Raw genomic sequence first — 22,999 nt, 5'->3', positions numbered from 1 at the left:
TTACCTGCACTCGCGGTCACCGTTGGTCACGTCAGGAGCGGTTCACGGGACTAAGGGAGGCCGAGGCGACGCGGCGCCAACGCGCCTGCGCGCGTACGGCGGCCGAAAGGGACCGAGGCGGCGCAGCCGGTGACAGCCGCGAACCCCACCCTTTCCCCACGTGGCCACGAAGACCGGGTGAGAAATGACGGCTGCCGAGCCCCGTCTCGCGCAGGGCAGGGAGTGGACGCCGCGGGGTTTGTCTAGTAGCTGTGGAGCGACGCTCGGGGACTTGGTTTTGGGTAATGAAAGACTATTACGGAAGCCGCCCGGGGACAAAATCGCCCACCATCCCTGGCCTTCGCTTTCTTTTCATTTATTCATTCATTCATCACCTATGTATGTACTGAGTGCCTGCTGCATGTCCAGCCCCACCCTAGGCCGTGGTGGGGGTGGGGAAGGTGCTTAACAAAACGGCCCCAGCTCTCATGCAGGATAAATTTCTTTGGGGAGGAGGCTAGACAGTAAAAGCAAATAGATGAACCCTTTCTCTCCATGTTGAGATAATGTTAAAATAATAAAAGAATGTGATGCGATAGGAGAGCGGGGGCTGCTTTAACCAGAGTGGTTATGATGACCCTTGGATAGCTGGGAAGAATGAAAAAGAAGTGGAGAAGCACAAGTGAAAGGGTCTAGGTAGGGAAAGTCCTGGTAAGACTTGAGTTTCGTTCTGAGAGCATTGGGAAGCCACTGCAGGATTTTGAATAGGTGAGTGAGGTGGTCTCTGTGCTTTCAAGTCCCCCTCTGGCTGTCTTGCAGAGAATAGAGGCACAGGGTATGGCAGGGAGAAAGCAGATGAGGCCCCCTAAACCAGGGTGGGTGTGGCAGATGGAGGAAGATGAATCATTGAGAGTCCTTTGAGTCAGGGCACCGTTTTCTTGATAAGCAAAACCATGGCTTAGAGAGGGAAGCTAGCTATCAGCTGGGGACCTTGATAACTCCCTTCCCTACAGCATGCCTTGGATGCAGTTTGGGGGCTGGTAATACTGTTTCTCTCCTCTCCTGGCCTAGGCCGTTCCCCAGGTGGCTCCCAGATGTCCATTCCCAGGCACCATCTTTCTCATGAACTCCAGATCTTTACTTTCATCCCTGCCCCCACCCCCTAGGCCTATGTTGGACCTAAGGGACTGGCCTAAGGGGTTGTTCCAAAGCCAGACACTGGCCTCTCCAGCTCAGGGATCTTAGGGCTGGACAGAGGGAGGTTCTTGTAGGGGTGGGGAGAGCTGAGAATACACAGACTCTGAGTGGCCAGGGAAGGTGTCCAGGAGGAGGTGGCTTGGAAGGGCTGGCCGAAGCTCTGCAGAGGACCGAGGTGGAGGGAAGAGGTTAATAAGACAGGCTAGCATGATAGGGTCCCTGGAGAAAAGGGGTTAATGAGACGGGATAATATGATAGGGTCCTGGCCAGGCCTCTTATTGTTTCTCTGAGCTTCAGATTCCTCATCCTTAAAGTAGGCACAATGACATTCCCCTTTTAGGACTGTACTTCTGTGATAAGGGTAGCCAGTCACCATTGGCCCACTTGGGTCTGAAGCACGACCAGGGTGGTAAAAGCAATGTCTGGTGGCAGAGCCAGGAGCAGAGTCCCTCCAGCAGCACCCAGACCAGAAGTTCCTGCCCCTCAGGTCTGGCTAGGACCACTCCATCACTACCAGCCCAGGCTCCCTGCTGAGAAGCTCTTTAGCTTGAAACAGAAACCCTTATTCTTTTCCTCTAATTTTGGTCTTGGAAATTCTTAACTATTCCTAAACAGACTCCCTGTTCTTCTGGGGAATAAAAGGCAGGGGTATCTGCAAGGGAGTGAGGTGAGGTGTTTGATGCCTTAGTCCTCCACCCCGACAATAAACTGGCCGAATTACCTCTCAAACAGCAAGAAGAGCAACTAGGTGATGTTCATTGAGCTCTGTGCCATTCCTGTTCCAAGTGCTTTGTAGGAATTGATGGGTTGAATTTTCACTCCAGCCCTATGATTACATTCTGTATTTGTTCCTGTGTCACACATGAGAGAGTTGACCAACAGTGAGGTTAAGTGGAGGGCCTGGGATTTGAGTCCCCCTGGCTGGCCCTGGAGCCTGTCCTCCCACCTTTCCCACCCCAGGCATCTGCACAAACACAGATGGAATATTCGCATTCAATGCTACGTCCACAGAGAGAAGCGAGGGCTTGAGTGGCTCATTTCCCACACAGCCCAATGTAGCACATTCCCATACCACTGCCCTAGCTCCCCCTACGCCTTTGTCCCTGTAACACACTTTCTGTGCTTTCTGTGATTCTGGAATGGATCCAGGACCAGAAAAAAAAAAACCAACAAATTGTTTTAAAAGACAATATTGTGACAATCAAGAAAGTCCATCATGTTATGGACTTTCTAACATCATATGTTCTAACATCATATGTTAGAAAATAGTATTGCATCATTGTTAGATTTCTTGTGTTAAATTTCATTTGCGCTGTGAATGTATAAGAGAGTGTCCTTTTCTTGGAAGAGTCATGCTGATATCTGTAGGAGGGAAGGGATCCCATGCCTGAAGCATGCTCTCCAACAATATACGTGTCACACACTCACATAGGCACACACTCACACTCACACTCATATAGAGGTTATCATGCAAAATGTTAACCATTGGTGAAGCTACAAGACCCTTTTGTATAGCCCCTAGATAGTGCTCCTTGTACTATTCTTGCAACTCTATTATAAGATTAAAAAATGACGGGGGAAAGATAGCTCAGTGGTAGAGCACATGCTTAGCATACGCAGGTCCTGAGTTCAATCCCCAGTAACTCCATTAAAAATAATTAATTAATTAATTAAAAGTGATGTATTTTAAGTAGAAATTTGATATAATTCCAAAATGGAAACATGGTATTGCTACAATAAACAAGGTAGATACAGTAAAACAAGTAAGATTTTAAAAGTTGTTAACCTCTGTTAGGCTCTGGTCCTGAGGCCTGTTTGCCCTCTTGTTAAAAAGAGAGTATGGCAAATATTAGATGTTAAACTGCTTGCACCCTGGGGACCTTCTTGTCAAGACCATTGGCTAGTTTACTGAGGGTTTTGCATTATTTAATTCTATGATGTGCCCCCAAACCCCCAAAGGAGAAGTGACTGCCCAAGGTGCTGGGTAATCTAACTACTGATCCTGTTCCCTGGCTTCCAGTGTGTGCCTGTGCTGGGTTTCATTTGGGGTTTGTTTTTTACTGGAAGAGTATTTTTTAAATTGAACTGTAACTTACATACCATAATATTCGCCCACTTAAAGTGTGCAATTTAGTGATTTTAAGTATATTCATAAAGTTGTATAATCATCACCACTAATTCCAGAACATTTTCACCACCCCAAAAGGAAGCCTTATCCCCATTAGCAGTCACTCCCCATTCCCCCTCTTCTTCACCTCCCCCAGCTCCTGGTAAGCCCTCATCTACTTTCCGTCTGTATGGATTTGCCTGTTCTAGACATTTCATATGAATGGGTTCATACAACATGTGGCTTTTTGTGTCTGACTTCTTTCACTTAGCAAGATGTTTTTGAAGCGCATCCACCTCATAGCATGTGTGTCAGGGCTTCGTTTTCTATGGCTGAATAATATTCCATTATATGGACTTCACATTTTGTTTATCTTTTCATCTGTTGATGGACCCCCAGTCCTTTTCACTGTTCTTGCGATTTATTTGTTGAAAACGCTAGCTGTTTGTCCTGTAGCTGAGGTTCCCCTCCCCAGCCCCTTCCATGGGGATTTTGCAGATCACATCCCTGTGGTATTGTCTGTCTGTCCTCAATTTCCTATAAACTAGTCATTAGCTCTACAGCCTCTCTATCCAGTATGACAGCCACTTACCACATGCAGCTATTTACATTAAAATGAATTAAAATTAAATAAAGGTACATATTCAGTTCCTCAGTTGTATTAGCTCCATTTCACCTGCTCAATCCCATATGGGACTGGCAGCTGCCACATTGGACAGCACAGAGGTAGAACACTCCTTCATCGTAGAAAGTTCCATTGGACTCACAGTCAGATTCAGGTCTGAGTTTTCAGCAAGATGACTTCACAGGTGCCTTTTATTCTTGTTGGGAGGTAGATGGCATCCAGTTTCTCTTTTGATGACATGGAATCACACAGTGGATGCAGGTACTGTCCATCTGTTATCAGGTTCCCCATCAGTTTTGCACCTCACGGTTTTGCAGCCCGTGGAGATCGTCATCTAGATCTGTCCTGTCTTGGTTGGTTAGCTGGATTTGTGGCAAAGAATAACTTTCCCTTGTCCTGTCTTTATAACCTGGTGTCCACTTGCATGAGGGAGGCAGGATTAATGCTGGATTCTTTATATGCCCACTTTCAGAAGAATGAGCTGTTTCTTTTAGTACTATTGTGAATACACAGATTTTGATTTTGGTATCTATTGGTTTTGTTTTGTTTTGTTTTAATGCTCACTTATCCCATCTTCCTTAGCTAGTAGGTGCCCTTTAGGGTAGTCTGAGTCCTTTGATGTGACCCCAGTGGCCTTTAGAAGCTTCTTTGCTTTCTGGCCTCACATGATGCTCCTGGCTCATTTGGCCCATTTCCTACCCAGACATAGACTCAACCATTATTCCAAGACCCCTGGCTTCTTTGGTGGAAAATGGTATATAGAGACCACAGCTGGTATTCAGGGTGCTCATTACTGCTGTGGTATCATTTCCTCCAGGCATTCTCAGTTCATATTAATAGAAAATTGGTTCTTTGTTTGCTCAAATGAAAATGCGTAATGATTCATCTTGTATTTCCAGTTCGAATTTAGGAGTTTTGAGTTTTTACTTCTTTGATTTTATATTAGAATCTTTTTTCTTTTATACTGGTTCCTAATGATACAAACACTACTACTTACTTGCTACATCTATAATAGTAGTTTCTGATAACATGATTACTGAAAATTGTTGAAGATTTTCTTTTGCGATTCTATCCTTAGAGTAGATCCCAATAAGAATATACCGTTATAAAAAAAAAAAAGAATATACAGTCATATCACTGTTTTAAAATTGCATTAAGTGATCCATGAAGATAAAATGTTAGATTCATTAGTTTCATTTTGCCCTTGAGTTTTAGGGATTGCTTTTATTTTTATTTTGGTTATTTTGGCATATTTATTTTCCTAATCACACAAAGCATTTATCTGAGTTCCAAATTCAAACCTGTAAAATGAAGTACTTTAAGACAGAATAATTCAACTTCTGTTCCTGCTCTCATCACCCTTTCTCTACCTCCTGTTACAGGTGACTATTTCTGTTAGCTTTTAATTTACTTTCATTTTTATTATTATTATTATTAAATTTTATTTTAAATCTTTATTGGTATAACTATATGCTATTGTAACGTTTTATTTCATTATGTAATTACATGTAAAGTCTATAACTGTATAACAGAGTAATATGTGAATAAATATGAGTAATACATATAATATTACAATCATGTAACATACAACATAATATTATTAAGATATTATTTTATCTTTATTATTACTACTTTTTACTATAAGGACATATGTTATATTAACATTCCTCATTTCTTAGATAAAATGTGGTAAACTACCTGCCCTCTTCTGTACTTTAGATGTTCTGTGGATGTTCGGATATCACCCTTTCCTGTGACTCAGGCTGTAAGAATTTTTCCAGGGTGGTTGTAGGCTGTGGCCCCTTGGTAGATGCTCCCTAAATGGTGGCCAGGTTCTCAGTTGCCTCTCCCTCTTGATGAAGCTTTCTTCTTACCTTCTTAGCTTGGGAGCAACTAGTGGATGTCCTTGGCCCCACGAGGAGAAGATGACGATGGCCTCCAAGCGTATCACCCAGGAAACCTTCGATGCAGCCGTTCGCGAGAACATCGAGGAATTGGAGATGGAGCCGGAGGAGGCAGTGAAAGAGGCTGTGGAGCAGTTTGAGTCACAGGGTAAGGCAGTGTGGCCCGGTCTCAGCGCTGCTGTGGCTCTTTGCCCGACAGTCACCTCCAGTCCGTGGCTCTTAACGTGCAAGAATGGTGTCCTGCCACGACCCCATCCCTCCTGGCATGGCAGCTCTGGGCTCTGCCCCAAGCAGGCTGGCCACACACTCCCACCTTGCTTGACACCCACCTTCTACTTGCCTGGACCTTACCCTGACATCTGAAGGGCTGGGTCCTTCAAGTTGGGTCTCATTTTAATTGTTGCTTTCTTGAAGAGACTTCTCTTGACCACCTCCCAAGAAACAGGGCCACCTGCCTCCCTGCCCCACCTGCACCCCAGCTTGAGTTCATGGAGGCAGAAGAGGTGTTGATGACCGGCCCATGGAAATAGGTGGCGTGCTCAAGCCAGGCCATGGAGGAGAGTGGTAAAGAGGGAGCTCTTTGCAATAGCATGAGCAAGGTTAGGAGACTCTGCCAGGCACAGTAGGGACTTCCCCTGCCCCATGACAGGCCATCGCAGGGGAGGAGGGTTACCTGACAAAGACAGAGGCAGGAAGCTGGGAATGAACACCCCACCTTCCCACTCCTCCTGCCCCTGATCTCAAGTCCAGCTTCCCATTGGCCAAATCCAGTCAGATGCCAGGGAGCAAGGGAGGCCGGGGATCCAGCCTTAGAGTTCAGAAGCTGGCATCCCGGGCACAGAGTAGGGTATAGACACTGGACAGGGGCTGGAGGACCATCTAGAAGTGTTCTGCACAGTAGGGGCTTCCTTTGGGGGTACCAGAGAGGGCAAAGATGCACCCAGGGTGAAGAACAGTGGGAGCCCCAAGGAAAGAGGTCATGGGTTCCCTTCCCCTCAAAGCCCACCAAACAGAATGTGTCCCTCACTGCAGCAATGGTGTATAGCCTCACTGCTCCTCTGTTCCCACTAGCTGGATGGGGCCAAAGCATTTGGGTGTGGCTGCTGGGCCCTGCCTGGGCAGGGAGCGGGGCAGGATGGGGAGCTGGGCAGATCTCTGAAGGCCCCCGAAGTAGGCTGGTCCCAGCAGAAGGGACTTGAGGTGTGACTCTGGCAGGCCCATGGGGGTGATGGCTGTCACTTGTTTCCTGACTCCCCCACCACCCACAGGAGTTGATCTGAGCAACATTGTAAAGATGACGCTGAAAGTCTCTGCAGATGGACTCCAGGAGCCCACACATGACGTCCTGCAGGTATGAGGGGGCAGCCCATGTTGGCCTTACATGCTGAGTCCCACATCACCTCTTAATTCTGTCAGGGGCATCTTTTCCCTGATTCCCACTGATTCCCAGTGGCAGATACAGACTCAGAAGGTCAGAGCCTGCCTGGCAAGCACAGGCAAGCCTGAGTTTGCAGCCAGGGCTCCCAGAGTCAACGTCTGAGGGCATCTCAGGGGTCGCCATGCTCTGCCCACCCACCCACATGCCACAGTCTGAGTTTGGAGCAGACGGCGTAGACAGGAGTGGATAGCACTCCAAGCCTAAGGGGTAGACAGTGTTCATTTTTGTTCTAGTGTTGGGAGCCTTGGGGTGGAGGGCGCCTTGGAGGAGCCTCTCTCCTACCTCCCAGTCACTGAGTTTGCTCAGAAAAATGGACAGGAATCCCAGGAAAAGAGAGTGGGATCATAGTAAGGCTGTCATTTACTGAGCACTGACTATTTACTGGCAGGTTACAGCCCATCCCCTTAGCACTTAAACTGGCCTGTGAGGGTGGTGATGTCATCCCTGGCTTTCTGGTGGGGAAGCGAAGGCCCAGAGCCTGCCCTTGCTCTCCAGTGATCCAAACAGGGAAAGCACAGCTCACAGAGGTTAAGTCCTTTCCTTAAGTTCATCCATCAAACTGGTAAGCTGTTGGTAAAACGTAGAAAGTTCTAGTGTTTATTGAGAACCAGCTGTGGACTTAGTTCTATGCCAGGCACTTTCCTCATGCTGTCTCAGTTATTTTCCCAAAGATACCTGCAAGGTTGGGCTTATTACCCCCATTTAACAGATGGTAAAATTGAGATCCAAAGAAAAAATATGATGCACTTTGCAGCAAAGAGCATAGGGGTAAAAGAGGAAGTTGGAGGAGACAGTCCTGGGTGTGAACCTAATTCTACTTCAGGGCAGTTGCTTACTTCTCCCTGTCCTCAACTTCCTCACTATCTCCTACCTTGCAGAGGTTTTGTGAAAATTATCTTGTTGTCTTTTGACTTTCTTTGCTACTGAGGATGAATATGTTTTAAATTGAGCCTCTCTCCTGGCAATTTTTCTATTGGGTTGCTCATGTTATTGATTTGTAGATGTCCTTTATATATGAAGGCTCTCAACAAAAATAGTCTCTAAGAATCAAAGTACTTCTTAAGTACTTGACATTGTGCTAAATTCTTAAAACATGTTATCTCAATCTATGATTAGTCCATTTTGCTGATCAGGAATCTGAGGCTTCCCAAAGATAAATGATTTACCTCTGGTGAGGGATAGAGATGTGTCCAGACCCAGGTCCCTCTCCCAGTGTAGCTAAGCTCAGAGAATGGCCCTGCTGCCTTCTACCAGCAGTACAGGAAACTCCTTGTTTGTTTACAATCTTTGCCCTTTTATTCTTTTTAATTTGACTTTTGAAATTTTATTTTATTTTTTAATTGAAGTATAGTTGATTTACAATGTTGTGTTAGTTTCAGGTGTAGAGCAAAATGATCCAGTTGTACATATGTATACATATTATATATATATATTCTTTTTTATAAAATTTTATTTTTCATTGCAGAAGAACATGAACACATTCTTGGCATAAAAGATTCAAACAATATTCAAGCATTTGTAGTAAAATCTGAAAGTCCCTGTCCTGTCCCTCCTACCAATCCCATTCTCACCTTCCAGAGGGGTGGCACCATGAGCATTGAAGTTCACATCCAACCAGAGAGAAATTAGAGAATTAGAAAACTCTAGTTCAAAAAGATACATCCACCCCAGTGTTCATAGCAGCGCTCTTTACAATAGCCAAGACATGGAAGCAACCTAAGTGTCTATTGACAGATGACTAGATAAAGAAGATATAGTGTGTGTGTACACACACACACACACACACACACACACACACACACACACACACACACACAGTGGAATACTACTCAACCATAAAAAAGAATGAAATAATGCCATTTGCAGCAATATGGATGGACGTAGGGATTATCATATCAAGTGAAGTAAGTCAGACAGAGAAGGACAAATATATCACTGATACGTAGAATCTAAAGAATGATACAAATCAACTTATTCACAAATAGAAATAGATTCACAGACATAGAAAACAAAAGGGGTTACTAAAGGGGAAAAGGATAGGGAATAAATTAGGAGTTTGGGATTACCAGATACAAACTACTATATATAAAATAGATGAACAACAAGGACCTACTATATAAAACAGGGACAACTATATTCAATATCGTATAGTAACCTATAGTGGAAAAGAACCTGAAAAAGAATAGCTATATATATATATATATATTTAAAAATTTTTTAGGGGGAAAGCAAATAGTTTATTTATTTATTTATTTGTTTGTTTGTTTAATGGAGGTACTGGGGATTGAACCCAGGACCTCATGTGTACTAAGCACACACTCTACCACTTGAGTTGTATCCTCCCCCTGTATATTTATATATATACACAACTGAATCACTTTGCTGCATATATGAAACTAACACAATATTGTAAGTTAACCATACTTCAGTGAAAAAAATGGTTGCCAGTAAAACTGGGATGAAGTCTGCAACTCTTTGAATAGAAACTAGTCCAGTTTTATATGTGAAAGTTCCAGAATAAAAGCCATCAGTCACAGAGACACAGAAAATGACCCCCAGGGTTGGTGGCCCAAGTCCCTGTCACCATGCTGACTTGTCACAGATGGAGCACAGCTGGCCCTACCACCTCTGCTTTAGCAACTGTGCTCTCCTCATCCAGTAGTGGGGTCTGGGGGAGTGACAGGCAGCACCTAGAGACCGTGGAGATGATGACCATAGCCAGCCAACTCAAGGACTGGGCTTTCTAATAAGATCCAAGACAAGAAGAGATTTCCTGAAATTTGACAGGTACTAGTGTGCAAATTTTGCTCATTTTCTTTGCCTTTCTTATCTGACTGAACATACAGTGGTTGTAACTCCAGTATTGTGTGTTCTCAGTGGCACTTGTATCACAAGCTTTTCAAGTTTCTTGCAGTATTTCTGCCAAAAGGCCACATCCTCTTTTTGGTTTTGGTTTTGTGGTTAAATATTCATAACATAAAATCTACCATCTTAACCATTTCTAAGTGCACAGTTCAGTGGCATTAAGTATATTCACATTATTGTGCAACCATCATGCCAGACTGAAACTCTGTCCCTGTTAACTAACTGCCCATCCCCCTCCTCCCAGCCCTGGCATCCACCATTCTACTTTCTGTCTCTGAATGCGACTACTCTACGGACCTCATACAAGGAGAATCATACAGTATTTGACCTTTTGTGACTGGCTCATTTCACTTAGCATAATGTCCTCAAGGTTCATCCATGTTGTAATATTTGTCAGAATTTCCTCCCTTTTTAAGGCTGAATAATATTCCATTGTATGGATATACCCTATTTTGTTTATCCATTCATCCATTAATGGACAGTGGGGTTGCTTCTGCCTTTTGACTCCTGTGAATGATGCTGCTGTGAACATGGGTGTACAGACATCTGAAACCCTGCTTTCAGTTCTTTGGGATGTATACTCAGAAGTGGAATTGCTGGATCTCCTTGTTTAATTTTTTGAGGAACTACCATACTGTTTTCCACAGCAGCTGCACCATTTTATATTCTCAGCAACAGTGCACAGGGTTCGAATTTCTCCATATTCTCACCAACACTTGTTATTTTCAGGTCTTTTGTGGGTTTTTGTGTTTTGTTTTGTTTTTTCTTAGTAGTAGTCACCATAATGAGTGTGATGGTGTCTCATTGTGGTTTTAATGTGCATTTCCCTAGTAATGTTGAGCATCTTTTCATATCCTTAGTGGCCATTTGCATATCTTTTTTTTTATTTGTTTGTTTTCCCTTTTGAGGGGAGGGGGTAATTAGGTTTTATTTATTTATGTTTTTAATGGAGATACTGGGGACTGAACCCAGGACCTCATGCATGCTAAGCACGCACTCTACCACTGAGCTGTACCCTTCTCTCTATGTATCTTCTTTAAAAAAAACATGTATTCAAGTCACACACTCTGGGGTTAACCTATTTCTTAATATTCTGTTTCGTCATAACGTATGCTCAGTAAAGTCCACTAGTCTGAGCTCAGCGAGGGTTGACCGAGAAGCATTCTTGTCTTTCATGGTAGTCGAGGCCAAATCAAAGCCCTTTGGACTGATGATGTCTGTAGACCCACCCTCACCAGAGCTGGATGCAAATGATACCTTAAGCTCCAGAGGTGCAGGCTCCTCTTGAGCTTGTGACTTTCATTATAAGTTTTTCCCCCAAGGGCTTAGAGTTGACTGTGGGTGAACCAAGTGTGTGTATAGTGTGGTTTCATTTGGCAGATGCTTGGTAAATATTTGTGGAGTGAATGAGAGAGACAAACAGGAGACATCTGATAATGTGCAAGGCCGGTGAAGGTGGCTTTCGCCTCCCTGGGAGAGCTGGCTGTTGGCAGGTGTATCACTTCGTTATGGCTGCATAACAAACAACCCAAAACAATAGCCATTTGGTTGTTTCTTGTGATTTGGTTGGGTTGACTGAACTCAGCTGGACAGTTCTTCTGCAGGTCTCACTTGGGTCCTCTCATGCCACAGCACCCAGGGCTAGAATGTTTAATACGCCTGCACTCATGTGTGTGGCTCCTTGGCAGGGACACAGAGGGTGGGGCCTCTCTCTCTACGTGGCCTCTCAAGCTCAGGGCTCCTAAAAGCACAGGTGCGGAAGCTGCCACAGCTGGAACTGGCCCCACCAAACTGCCACCACAGGCCCAGATCCCAGGGGAGGGAATCCCACAGGGATGCCACACTGTCCCCGTGGCCCTCTTTGGACTGAGCTGACATGGAGGATTCTCCCATGTCCTGTAGGCCCTGGATGACCTGCAGGAGTCTGTGGCCCACTCTGACCTGCAGGAGGCGTCAGCACACCTCACCCGCTTTTGCGAGCAGTGCAAGCAGCACAAGGCCTGCCGCTTTCTTGCAGCTGAGAAGGGGGCCTACCCCATCCTCCTTGCCACCTGGAAGTTGGCCGCCACAGGTGACCAAGGCCTCCTGCTCCAGGCCCTCAATGCCCTGTCAGCCCTGACTGATGGCCAGCCCGACCTCCTAGACTCCCAGGGCCTGCAGTTGCTGGTGGCCACACTGGCCGGGAATACCGACTCGACCAGTGTAACCTGTTCTGGGATCCGCTGTGTGCGCCATGCCTGCCTGAAGCACGAGCAGAATCGGCAGAGCCTGGTGAAGGCTGGTGTGCTGCCCCTGCTGACTGGCGCTATCACCCAGCACAGCCACTGTGCCGACGTGGTCAGGGAGGCTTGCTGGGCCCTACGTGTTATGACCTTCGATGATGACATCCGTGTACCCTTTGGCCATGCCCATGACCATGCCAAGATGATCGTGAAGGAGAATGGAGGCTTGAAGGTGCTCATTGAGGCTGCCAAAGGTAGGAGCAGATGTGGCAAGAGTGGGAATCAGGGCTTAGGACTGCTTCAGGCATGGCTGGCTCCAGGCTCCACTTGTCTGTCAGCTTGATCCCACTTGTGTGCCAGCCCTAGCAGAACAGTGTCCTTACTCCTGGTTGCTCCAGGAAAGTTCCAAGCCAGTACTCAATGGCCAGGACCAGGTCCCATGCTCATCTCTAGTGCCATTTGGGGAGGGGGCATGGCTCTGTCTAACAACACAGACTGAGAGAAGGGAGGACTCACCAAAGGGAAAAAAGAAGGGTACTGTTTCCTGAAGATGGGAAGTGTTGCTGGCACTCACCGTGGCTGCTCCCAGGTGGAGGTTTACACTTGAGTTCATACTTGGCCACAAATTCTTGTGCATGTCCATGTGCCTGACTCTGGGGTGACCCTGATGAGACAGCCACGGGAGGTCACAACACTGACATTTGGGCACCAGAACCCCTGCCCCCTGCCCACTGCATCCACTGGAAAAGGCCTGACTGGGGTCTGCTGCACAGAAGGTGCTAGAAGAATGAGTTCCCCTTCTCAGCCTAACCTGTGGCTCTGGCTCTGTGGCCAGGCCTATGTGCATGACTCTGGCCTTGTATATGGGGGAGATGGGCCTGCCTTGGTCTCCTCTCCACACCTCCGGAGAGGGTAGAAATGAGGCCTGACCATCTGCAAAATCAGGCTGCTTTTCCAAGGGAAAGTTTCCATCTTCCCTGTTTACGTATAGGAGCTCATATCAGTCAGGATGCTATGAGAGAGACAGAACCTTTAGGATGTGTATGTGTGTATACGAATGTGTATTTTTGTATATATGTGTATGTATATGTGTGTATATATGGGGGGAGCAGAGAGAGAGGAGAGAGATTTATTGCAAGGAGTTGGCTCACGTGGTTGTGGGGCTTTCGAGTCTGAAATCCATGAAGCGGGCCAGAGGCTCAGGCTGGAGCCAACACCTCAGTCCACTGGCAAGTTTCTTCCTCTTCAGGGAGACCTCTGTTTCCCTCTTGAGGCCTGCAGCTGATTGGATGCAGCCCACTCAGACCATCAAGGATCATCTCTTTTACTTACAGTCAGCTGGTCATGGATGTCACCACATCTAGAGAATACCTCCATGGCTCACCCAGATAGTGTTCATGGAGTCACTGGGGGCTACAGCCTGGCCAGGGGGACATATGAACTGATCATTACTGAGCTCTGTGTCACTGTGGCTCTCTGCATCCCCCCTGCCCCACACTCCCAACCCCCTAACTACCCCCTCATCAGCCTCAGTCGGGCCTCTCCTTGGTGCCTCTGAGCTCTGTCTTCAGCATCTGTGTTCAATTTTGCCCCAGTCAACTCTACCCATATGTCCCTCTGCAACTTCTAGGTGTCCTGTTGCACTTGGAAAGGTCATTCCCAACCCAAGATAACAAAAATAGTCCCGGATGTTTTATTATAGCACTATTATGGATTTCTTTTTTTAGTCAAGATCATCAGTCTGTCTGGAATTTATCTGGGACACTGTGGAGGGGAAGGCACATTCCTGTGTCTCCCCAAGGAGCCAGCAGGGGGCACCACAGGCCCAGGCAGCCTCTGGTGTTTCCTGGGGCCCTCCCGGTACAAGTGGCCACATGGCCAGGCAGAGGGGCCAGGCTTCCCGGGCAGAGCAGGATTCGAACCATGGCTGGTTCTCCCCCTCCTCACCCCGGTGGCTTCTTCTCCCCACTCCCTGCAGCATTTCCTGACAACCCCAGCATCCTGAGTGAGCTCTGCAGCACCCTGTCCCGCCTGGCTGTCCGCAACGAGTTCTGCCAGGAGGTTGTCAACCTCGGGGGCCTCAGCATCCTAGTGGCCCTGCTGGCCGACTGCAACGACCACCAGGTGGGCATCTGGAGCAGTATGAGGGAGCAAAGCCCTTGCACCTGAGTTTCAATTTGTCATTTCTCTCAGTCCCTGGGGAAGGCTCTGGGCCTCCCAGTGAACTCTGCCCCTTTGGGCCCCGGCCAGCCAGAAAGGCTTGAGTCAGAACACGCTGGCCCTGTCCACTGACCCCAGAACCAAAGTTCGATTTTCACTTCTCATGACCCATGAGCCACATGTCCCTTTCTGTATGTTGAAGGGGTGGTGTCAAAGTCATCCAAAAGCAGGTGGCCTGAACTCCAGGGTCCACCTCCCCAAGCCTCCCCTGCCTTCTCTACACAGAAAGTGATAAATAACCTTGCTGTTATATGCTACCTGCATGCCCCAGGGTGACCCCACATGTTGTCCAGGCAGCAGACATTGAAACAGCTCCAGACCCTCCCTTTAGACCCACCCTCAACAATCCAGCAACCAAACAGTTAGTGTCTGGGGCTGGCTAGGGGTGACCTATGTGTCACCTCCCTTCAGGACCTTGTGAAACAAGTGCTAAGTGCCCTGAGGGCCATCGCAGGCAATGATGACGTGAAGGATGCCATCGTCCGCGCCGGCGGGACTGAGTCCATTGTGGCCGCCATGACCCGGCACCTGGCCAGCCCCCAGGTACCCACCTTGGGGTTGGTGGGGGGCCACACAAGGTAGGGCAGCATGGCTGGAGTCCCATATCAGTATCTGTATCTACATAATGGCCTTTCCCATCTCCTGAAGCGGGGCGAGGCCTAGGATGAGGCCAGCCAGCAAGAGGCTGGGGGCAGGGTGACGGTGAGTGAGGGCTAGGGTGGGGTGAGCAGGGGGCCTGGGGTGAGACTATCACCCCTAAGAACTTGGTTGATGCACCCTGGCATCCTTTCTGGGTCCAGTACACAGCAGTCTGTCCAGGTGAGGTCACAGGGCACTCACCTGGGGAGCTGGTGATGATGGGGGGGTCTGTTTGCCTCCTCTCAGCCATCCTCGTGACCCATCCCACAGGTGTGTGAGCAGAGCTGTGCTGCCCTGTGCGTCCTGGCCCTGCGCAAGCCAGAGAACAGCCGGGTCATTGTGGAGGGTGGCGGGGCCCTGGCCGCACTTCAGGCCATGAAGGCACACCCGCAGGAGGCTGGTGTGCAGGTAAGCATGAGGGACAGGAGGAGGGGATGGGAGCCTGCTGGGCAGGTGGGGCAACAGGCTGGCATGCTGGTGGGGGAGGGGGCAAGGAGGCAGGCCCTCTTTGTCCCTGTCCCATCTCCATTGTGACCCAAGCCCCAGGGTTTACTTCCTCCTCAGCACCTGAGGTCCTCTATCTACTTTCCCATCCTCCTAAAATGTGCTGAATTCTGCCTGCTGTTGTCTCCTTTCCTGTCCCTTTGCTCTATTTGTGTTTGTTCTTTCTCTTTCCTAACAGTCTCTTTAGAGGGATCTGGGGAGGAGGAGGAGTTGGAGGTACCAGCCGATGGAGATCTGCTGGCGTTTGGGGAAGGTTCCCTGCCCCACCTTGGGCTACTGCTTTGTGTTTTGCATGGTGGACCACTGTCCACACGTTGCTGAGGTGTCAGCAGAGCTGAAGTGTAGACAAGCAACGCACATGCCTGCCTGATACCCACACTCCTCCCTGCAGCAGCCCCCAGGGCATTCCCTGCCTCCCACCCTTCATCCCTTCCCAACCCAGGGGCCTCCTTGTGGGTCCTTAGACACACCAGGCTCAGTCCCACTGGGGGCCTTTGCTCTTGCTGGTCCCTCCTCCAGGACACTGTGCCCTTGGCTAGCCCATCCCCTTATCCATCCCTGACCACACTGGCCAGGCAAGCCCTCACACCTCACGTGCTTCTCACCCACTCTCTGACTGCCATGTTAGGATGCTTCTCAGCACCCATGCCCGGCAGATACACAGAGCACAAATGTTGGCTGAGTAACAGTATAATGGACAGATGGACCCTGGGCACAAGCCCGCTCTTCCCACTGTCTCCCTGCCCTTCTCCCCTGCAGTCCCTGCCAGGCTCTTGCCAGCCTCAGGGGATATTGCTCTGAGACTTAGGGTCCCATACCTGAGGGATCAGTCCCACCTGGCTACACCCTTGGCTATCCTGAGCTTCAGTCCCCTCACCTGGGAGATGGGGGGATTAGCCCTGCTCCCCAGGGCTGACAAGAGGATGAAGTGGGGACATGAGTCTAACCTGATGAGTCATAGCCTAGGCACCCACTGAATATTGGCTGCTCTCAGGTTGTGTTATGAGGACTTTGAGGTCAGAGTGGACTCCACCCCTGGGCCCCACCCGTCAGCTCACAGCCACTCACCTTCTACTCTCCCTTCTAGAAACAGGCCTGCATGCTGATCCGAAACCTGGTGGCCCGCAGCCAAGCCTTCTCACGGCCCATCCTGGAGCTGGGGGCCGAGGCACTCATCTCTCAGGCCCGTGCTGCCCACCGTGACTGTGAGGATGTGGCTAAAGCTGCCCTGCGTGACCTGGGCTGCCACGTCGAGCTCCAAGAGCTGTGGACTGGCCAGAAGGGTAACCTGGCACAGTGACCCCAGGCTCAGCCTGGGCCATGACTCTGGGTGAGTCATGTGACTCAGGAACGGTCAGGAGTGGAGGGCTGGGGCGCAGATGGGAATCCAAGTCCTGCCACTCTGCCCCTAGATTCCTCCCCCACCAAGGAGAGGTGTTTTCTGATGGGGACCAGGTATAAGCTAGGGGGTGGGAAGGGAGCATTAGTGAGGTGCCTCTACAGCAGAAAGCAGCCCCTGGGTCCCAGCCTCCCTTCACCCTGTTCCCCTCACCAGCTGACAGCATTGGCATCATTTGTCTTGCACTACCCAACCCTGCCGCCCTTTCCCAGTAGAAGAGCCCCCTCAGCATTGCTTGGGGCCAGATGTCTGTCTGAAATAGGGGAACCATTGCTGGCCAGTCTCAAAGCAGGGTAGGGATCCCACTTCTGTTCCTACAAGTCTGTTCTCATCCCTGCTACTGTTTTTCTCACCTGTAAAATGAATCAGAAATGCCTTGCTCTGCTGAACGGAGGTCAGGGACCAGGGCTCATTTGTCTCCAGGGGTCCCAGGCCAGCCAGTGGTGCCTGGTAATAAACGACTGTTGGTTGAACAATTGGGAGGTCTCTTCCATAGCATTGTGGGGCATGGGGGCTGCAGCCAGTGGCCTCAAAGAACAGAGGAGGGGTGGATGCTTGGGGAGGCCACACATTCACTGAAGAAAGCAAAGGGTTTTGAGAATAGCTTGGGATATATGATTTGCTGTTACCCTCAGAAGGGTGGGCTTCCAGGGCAATGGTCAGACCTGGGATCTGTGGGCACCAAGGTCGCTGTTTCTGAATGTGCATTGCCTTGGGAGGGCTAGAGCGCTCAACATGTAGCCCCCACTCAGCTCTGTGGCCTTGAGCTAGTGACATAACCTCTCGGAGCCTTGGATTTGATCCTCTGTAAAATGGAGAGTAGGGAGGGGATAGAGTCCCCTCTGAGGGGTGTTGGAGCAGAGCTAGGCACATGGGAGACACCCAATTGTCTAGCTTCAGCACCTGAGTCACCCCAGGAGAACCGTCCTGTGCTCTCCCACCTGGCCACGTCGAGGTCCTTGCTCACTGGATGGCTTGGGCAGCCCGCGTTCCCTCTCCGAGCCTCAGCTTCCCCATCTACAGGATGTGTATTGCTGTTGCTGCCCTCAGTGCCCACCCTCACATGTGTCCTGGGGGTTCTCAGGCAGTGGTTCCTGGCAGACTGCTTCCCTGCATTCACACTCGGGGTCATATTGTGGTCGCCTGGCAGCTCCTGTGGCCCACGTGGCCCAGTCAGTCAGGATAGCCTCATGCCCCCTGGCACCATGCCTGACACCTCTAGCCCACACACTGGGAGCCCCTCTCATCTCCTCTAGTCCCCACCCCCCTGCTTGTCATTAGTCTCCTCTAGACTGAAGAGTGTCTGAATTTGGTCCTTGACATCAGCTCAAACCCTTTCACAGAAGGCACCAGTTTCTATGGAAATAGCTGAGGGTGGGTAGGCATCACCCTGGAATCACCCCTCTGTGGTGTCCAAACCTCCCCCACCGCCAGCTGAGTGGGCCCTGCCAGCTCAGTGAGGCTGATGAGAACCTCTGACCCAGTCACTCAGCCCTGACTCCCATCATTGGGGACTCAGCCCACGTGTAGAAGGATCTCACATCTGCTCCAGGCTGCCCTAACTTGACTCTTGGCGTGGCCACCGGTGTGGCCTTGGGTCAGTCCTATGACCTTGGAGCAGTCCTCAGCCCTGTGAGCCTCCTGTTTCTTCAGCTGTCTCACAGGGATGGGTGCTGGTAGTCCACTTCGAAGGAAGCCTGTGGTGCCAGCCCCAGGTAATTCCTGCCTAAGCTCTGCTCTCAATCCGCCATTGCCCTCCCCATAAAACCCAACTGTCCTCCAGGCCCTGCCCACCTCCCACCCTCATCTTCTCCATGCTCCCCTTTGATCATGGTTCCAGTCAGACCAGCCTCCCCACGGCCCATGAGCTCCATCGGGGCAGGCTCCTGTCTTCCTGCTGTGCACCAGCTTCCCATAAATATTTTTGAATGTACACCTGAATAAATTAATAAGTACACAGGGCAGTTGGAGGGAAAGCCTCTGCCCAGCAGAGCCAGTCCCCTCCCAGTTCCCAGGCTCCTTCCTGGAGGGGTGGCTCCTGCTTATCAGTCCTTCCCAACTTGCCTGAGGGTGATTTAAGTGGGTGTGGGTCCAGGCCTGTTCAGACATCCCCAGTCTGGGTGGGGCCCCACCTCCAGCTGAAGACCCCACGTTTCACTGAGGTTGGCCATGCCTACATTCCAGTCCCTCCTCTGCCACCTCAGGTGAGCCTCCCCCTCCTCAACTGAAATTGGGCTAAGTGTGTTGCTGCACAGGGCCACAGCCCCCAGTAAGCCTGTCTCAGTGCCCCTCTAAAGAGTGCTTGGCACCCTGTCCTTGTTGATGACAGAAATGTGCGGAGGAGGAGACTGCTACAAGGGAGGGGCCAGCACATCCAGTTCTACCTCTACTGCTGTGTGCTTTTAGAGTGGTCAGACCTCTCTGAGCCTCTAGGAGGCTGAGTGAGGCTGCCTGAGTGAGGCAGATTGCCACAATTAGAAGGCTTGATGTCATCTCTGTTGTGTCCAGGATGTCAAGGATCTGTCCCTCCAGCCAGGGAAAGGCCCAGGGTCCTGGGAAAGGAACACTGTTGCTTTTTCACTGCAAACACATCTCTGAAAGGCATGGCCTGTGAGCACCATTTTCCAGATGAGAAACAGACTCACCGGCTTTTGAGGGCCTGGAGTGGGATGAGAACCCAGCTCGGCCTGCCTCCATGCCCCTCCTCTGTTGCCAGTGTTGCTAACCTGACCTTGGGCAAATGGCTCTGTAGCCTCGGTTGATTAAACCCTGTCACTGTGCCCAGGCCTGGCTCACAGCCGTCGTGTCAGATGATTCCTGGGATTCCCAAGAAATAGAGAAAACTTGGTGGGAGGTGGGTACAGAGAGTCAGTGTCCTCCCCAGGGAAAGCCAGGCAGATGGGGAAGAGCTGGGATCCCCCAGACACCCTCGCCAGGTACTGCAAGGTGCCCATGGTGGGGGGTATCAGTTGCTGATGCCAAGAGATACTGCCTGCCATTGTTGGAAGGTGGCAGAGAGGTTGGCTGGTGCCAGCTTACTGACAAGAGAACAGAAGCCAGGGCCCAGCCAGCGCCTCTGGCACCATCAGGAGAGGCAACCCAGTGCTGGGCCACTGCCTGACCCCTGCCTCAGTTGGCACTGTCCCTGGGGGTACTGTGGAGCTTCCTGCCTCCCTCCCAAGGCCTGGCAGGTAGGCACTGCGGGTGGGGACTCCTCCAGTAGAAACATCTCCCTCTTTGGGTGGCAAACCACACCCATGGTTAGTCTATGTCCACAATCCATCAGATGCTATTTACAGAGAGGGAGACAGAGGCCCAGAAAAGGACAGTTTATCCAACACTCAGTGAGCACTCAATGGAGACCAACACAGTTGTCTTTTGCTTCCATTCATTTTGTTAATGCTCCCATCAACCCTGGGGACTAGTTGGAGAAACCAAGGCAGGGAGTTTGAGTCACCTGCTGAAGATTCTGTGGCTAGCAAGTCAAGAAGAGCAGGGATTCAAACCCAGCCCTGGGCCCTTCCAACAAGGAACACTTGTTGCATGAAGCTCAGTTTTCTCACCTTTAAAGTGGGCACCATCACCCCTATCTGGAAGTCAGGTCATGAGATGGCCTTTGAGAAGTGCCTGGCCCGGTGCGGTCCTAACACTCAGTAGGTATTCAGCAGACACAGCTTCTTCTTCTCCAGAGGGCAGACCACAGGTGGGAAATATTTGAAAGGAGACTCAAATATCAAGCGGGAATATCAGCAGTCGGATGGTAGCCTCAGGTTCCTGACTTCCACTTGTGAGCCCCAGGCATTTCCTCAACAGGGGCCCTTTGAAAAGTTATGGATTAAGCATTTAGCAGGGGTCTTGCACAGCCCTGAAACTGGAGACCTTATTACGTCCTAGCTCAGTCTTGCTCCCTCCTAGGATTTCCTGGTTCTGTACTTGATCTCCACCAGCCCCAGCCCACACCTAGAGGAAATAAGAGCCAGTATCTGGGAACATTTGTAATCCTTTCTGCTGGAGAGGTTAATGGAGTGCACTTGGTGAATCAGAGAACAGGGTGGCCAATGACACAATGAGACACTGAGGTGTCTCCCTATCGGCAAAGAATCCCATGACCCCACATCTTACAGAAAAGCTGGGGCTCACAGGCAAAATGTGACTTGCTGACAGTTAAATGCTTCCACCAGGTTAAAGCAAGTTCTGGAATATAAATTCTCTCAGGCGAGCAGCCCCAGAGAGGAAAAATCAAAGTGTAGGATTCATTGTCCCGTGAGGAAATCGAGGATCATAAGTGCCTTGCTTAAGGTTATGAGGTTGGACCTCATGGCACTGTGGTTAGGATTCAGTTAATTCATCAAAGTCTTAGCAGGGAGGTCCAGCTACAGGGATGTGGAAATTTTGATCCTGAGGAGAAGCTTGAACTCGCAGAAGTCAAACATTTCCAGAAAATCATAAAGCGCATTAGTAGGATTCCATCTATTTCCACGTCTTCGCACTACCCGGAGCTGCAGATGGCAGCTGAGTGACCTCCAGCGAGACTCTACCCTCTCCGTATCATTTGCAGGGGAATACAAGATAGAAAGAAGATGAAGAATTATCTACGAGTCCTTCGACTGTAGTCCTTCACGGCCCAGCTTGGAGGTCCTGCTTCTGCGCTTGGTGGCCAGAGAGCCTGACTTCGCCACAGTCTCAGGGGACCCTGTGCGGGACGTCCGAGGCCACCTCCGGCCACCGCGCTCAGGGCCAAACTCTGCAGCTCCTACGCTCCAAATCTTGGCCAGGGCGCACCGCCCATGGCCCCTGCGACTGGTCGCGAGGCTTGCCCATCTTTGGTTTTGCAGCCAATCTCCGTCACCCTCCAGGCTACGCCCTCCGTTCCTCTTGTGCCAGTCGCGCCAGCTTCCTCGGAGCCCCGCCCTTGCTCCCCGACGATTGGTCATTATGGCTGCCCGTTTTCTCCCAGGGCTCCAATCTTCACCTGCCCCCAGGCCCTCGCCTCCCAGCTCCTCTCATCCATCGGGACCACCCCCGGCACCCACAGTCTCTCCCAGTAGCCCCGCCTCTACCCGTGATTGATTGGCTTCAGGGGCTGTCCTTCTGTTTCATGCCCACCAATCTCTGCTGTCTCCAGAGATGATTGGCTAGAATCAGAGTCCGGCGAGGACCCCTCCCGCGGCGCGCGCCGAGGGTGCGCGAGGCGGGGCTGTGGTGGCTGGAGGTGGCGGCGGCGGCGGCGGCGGCGACGCGTCCCAGCCGGTGAGCGGGCGCGAGGGGCCCGGGGAGGGCGGGGTGGCGCAAGCGTCGGTGGGGCTTGCGCCCCTTGGGCCGACCTGGGGCGAGGCACAGTCTTGTCATGGCCCCGGGGCGGGGGCGAACTAGGCGGGGCGTGACAGCAGCATCGCGGGGACTGGGAGGTTAAAGCCCACCCCCCGAACCCTCATACCGCGCGTGTGGGGGTCCCCCACAGCCGAATCTGAGCCCTTCACTGTCAGCTCGCACACACCTAACACCACATCCCTTCTCGTTGACAGCTCCCCTCACACATCTGAGACTGTCCGCCTCGCTGACATTCCCCACACCCCTGGAGCCGTGCCCCTAGGTACCCCGCACAGTTGAGTCTACGCTCCCACATGCACCTGAGTCTGTGCCCCCATTTATATTACCCTTCACACACCTGACACCGCGCCTCGGCTCATGAACACCCCCACATCATCCTTCGATGATACCCTCACACCACAGAGCGATACACCACCAACCCCCCCCGCCCCGTCCCCCGCGCCACCACACCTTGGCCTGCATCTACACACCCACACCTGAGCCTGTGACCCCAAACTCATCTGGACCAGTTCATATCTCCTCACTGACTTTTCTCACATCCAGTCCTGTGCCCCTCTCACTGCCCCCTC

The 22,999-nt window shown here is 50.5% G+C and overlaps 3 protein-coding genes across 6 annotated transcripts in view; 2 read left to right on the top strand and 1 right to left on the bottom strand.

Annotated features, from left to right (window-relative positions):
• The window catches only part of SUGP2 (SURP and G-patch domain containing 2), a 33,199-nt gene extending 33,060 nt beyond the window's left edge, over positions 1 to 139 (bottom strand). Inside the window, exon 1 of the mRNA XM_032465200.1 lies at positions 5 to 139. The gene's annotated coding sequence lies outside the window, so the exon portion shown is untranslated. The remainder of the gene's footprint in view (positions 1 to 4) is intronic.
• ARMC6 (armadillo repeat containing 6) lies at positions 39 to 17,575 on the top strand. Of its 3 annotated transcripts, XM_032465203.1 has the most exons (9): positions 39 to 177; positions 5,791 to 5,960; positions 6,227 to 6,411; positions 7,081 to 7,163; positions 12,018 to 12,591; positions 14,316 to 14,461; positions 14,969 to 15,100; positions 15,467 to 15,604; positions 16,788 to 17,575. In XM_032465203.1, the coding sequence occupies exons 4-9, from the start codon at positions 7,107 to 7,109 to the stop codon at positions 16,998 to 17,000; spliced, it is 1,260 nt and encodes a 419-aa protein (XP_032321094.1). In that variant the 5' UTR covers positions 39 to 177; positions 5,791 to 5,960; positions 6,227 to 6,411; positions 7,081 to 7,106; the 3' UTR covers positions 17,001 to 17,575. The 3 variants fall into 3 exon arrangements, with proteins under 3 accessions (XP_032321094.1, XP_032321093.1, XP_006186310.2); XM_032465202.1 differs by lacking the exon at positions 6,227 to 6,411; XM_006186248.3 differs by lacking the exon at positions 6,227 to 6,411 and having other exon boundaries at positions 156 to 281.
• A 4,654-nt stretch (positions 17,576 to 22,229) lies between these two features.
• SLC25A42 (solute carrier family 25 member 42) overlaps positions 22,230 to 22,999 on the top strand; it is a 32,652-nt gene continuing 31,882 nt past the window's right edge. The window contains exon 1 of one of the 2 annotated variants that reach the window (XM_032465185.1): positions 22,230 to 22,349. The gene's annotated coding sequence lies outside the window, so the exon portion shown is untranslated. The remainder of the gene's footprint in view (positions 22,350 to 22,999) is intronic. The other variant, XM_032465184.1, reaches the window with a different exon arrangement.

This window comes from Camelus ferus, chromosome 22 (assembly GCF_009834535.1).
Source record: "Camelus ferus isolate YT-003-E chromosome 22, BCGSAC_Cfer_1.0, whole genome shotgun sequence".
In the NCBI taxonomy this organism is placed as follows: domain Eukaryota; kingdom Metazoa; phylum Chordata; class Mammalia; order Artiodactyla; family Camelidae; genus Camelus; species Camelus ferus.
Note: the sequence above shows the minus strand (reverse complement) of the source record. Positions and strands in the feature narration are given on the sequence as shown.

Bases quoted from the DNA above. Each gene is read 5' to 3' on its own strand.
- ARMC6 (XM_032465202.1), top strand. From the start codon at position 5,834: ATGACGATGGCCTCCAAGCGTATCACCCAGGAAACCTTCGATGCAGCC. The intron at 5,961-7,080 runs GTAAGGCAGTGT...CACCACCCACAG, and splicing joins GGAGCAGTTTGAGTCACAGG to GAGTTGATCTGAGCAACATT. The intron at 7,164-12,017 runs GTATGAGGGGGC...CATGTCCTGTAG, and splicing joins CCACACATGACGTCCTGCAG to GCCCTGGATGACCTGCAGGA.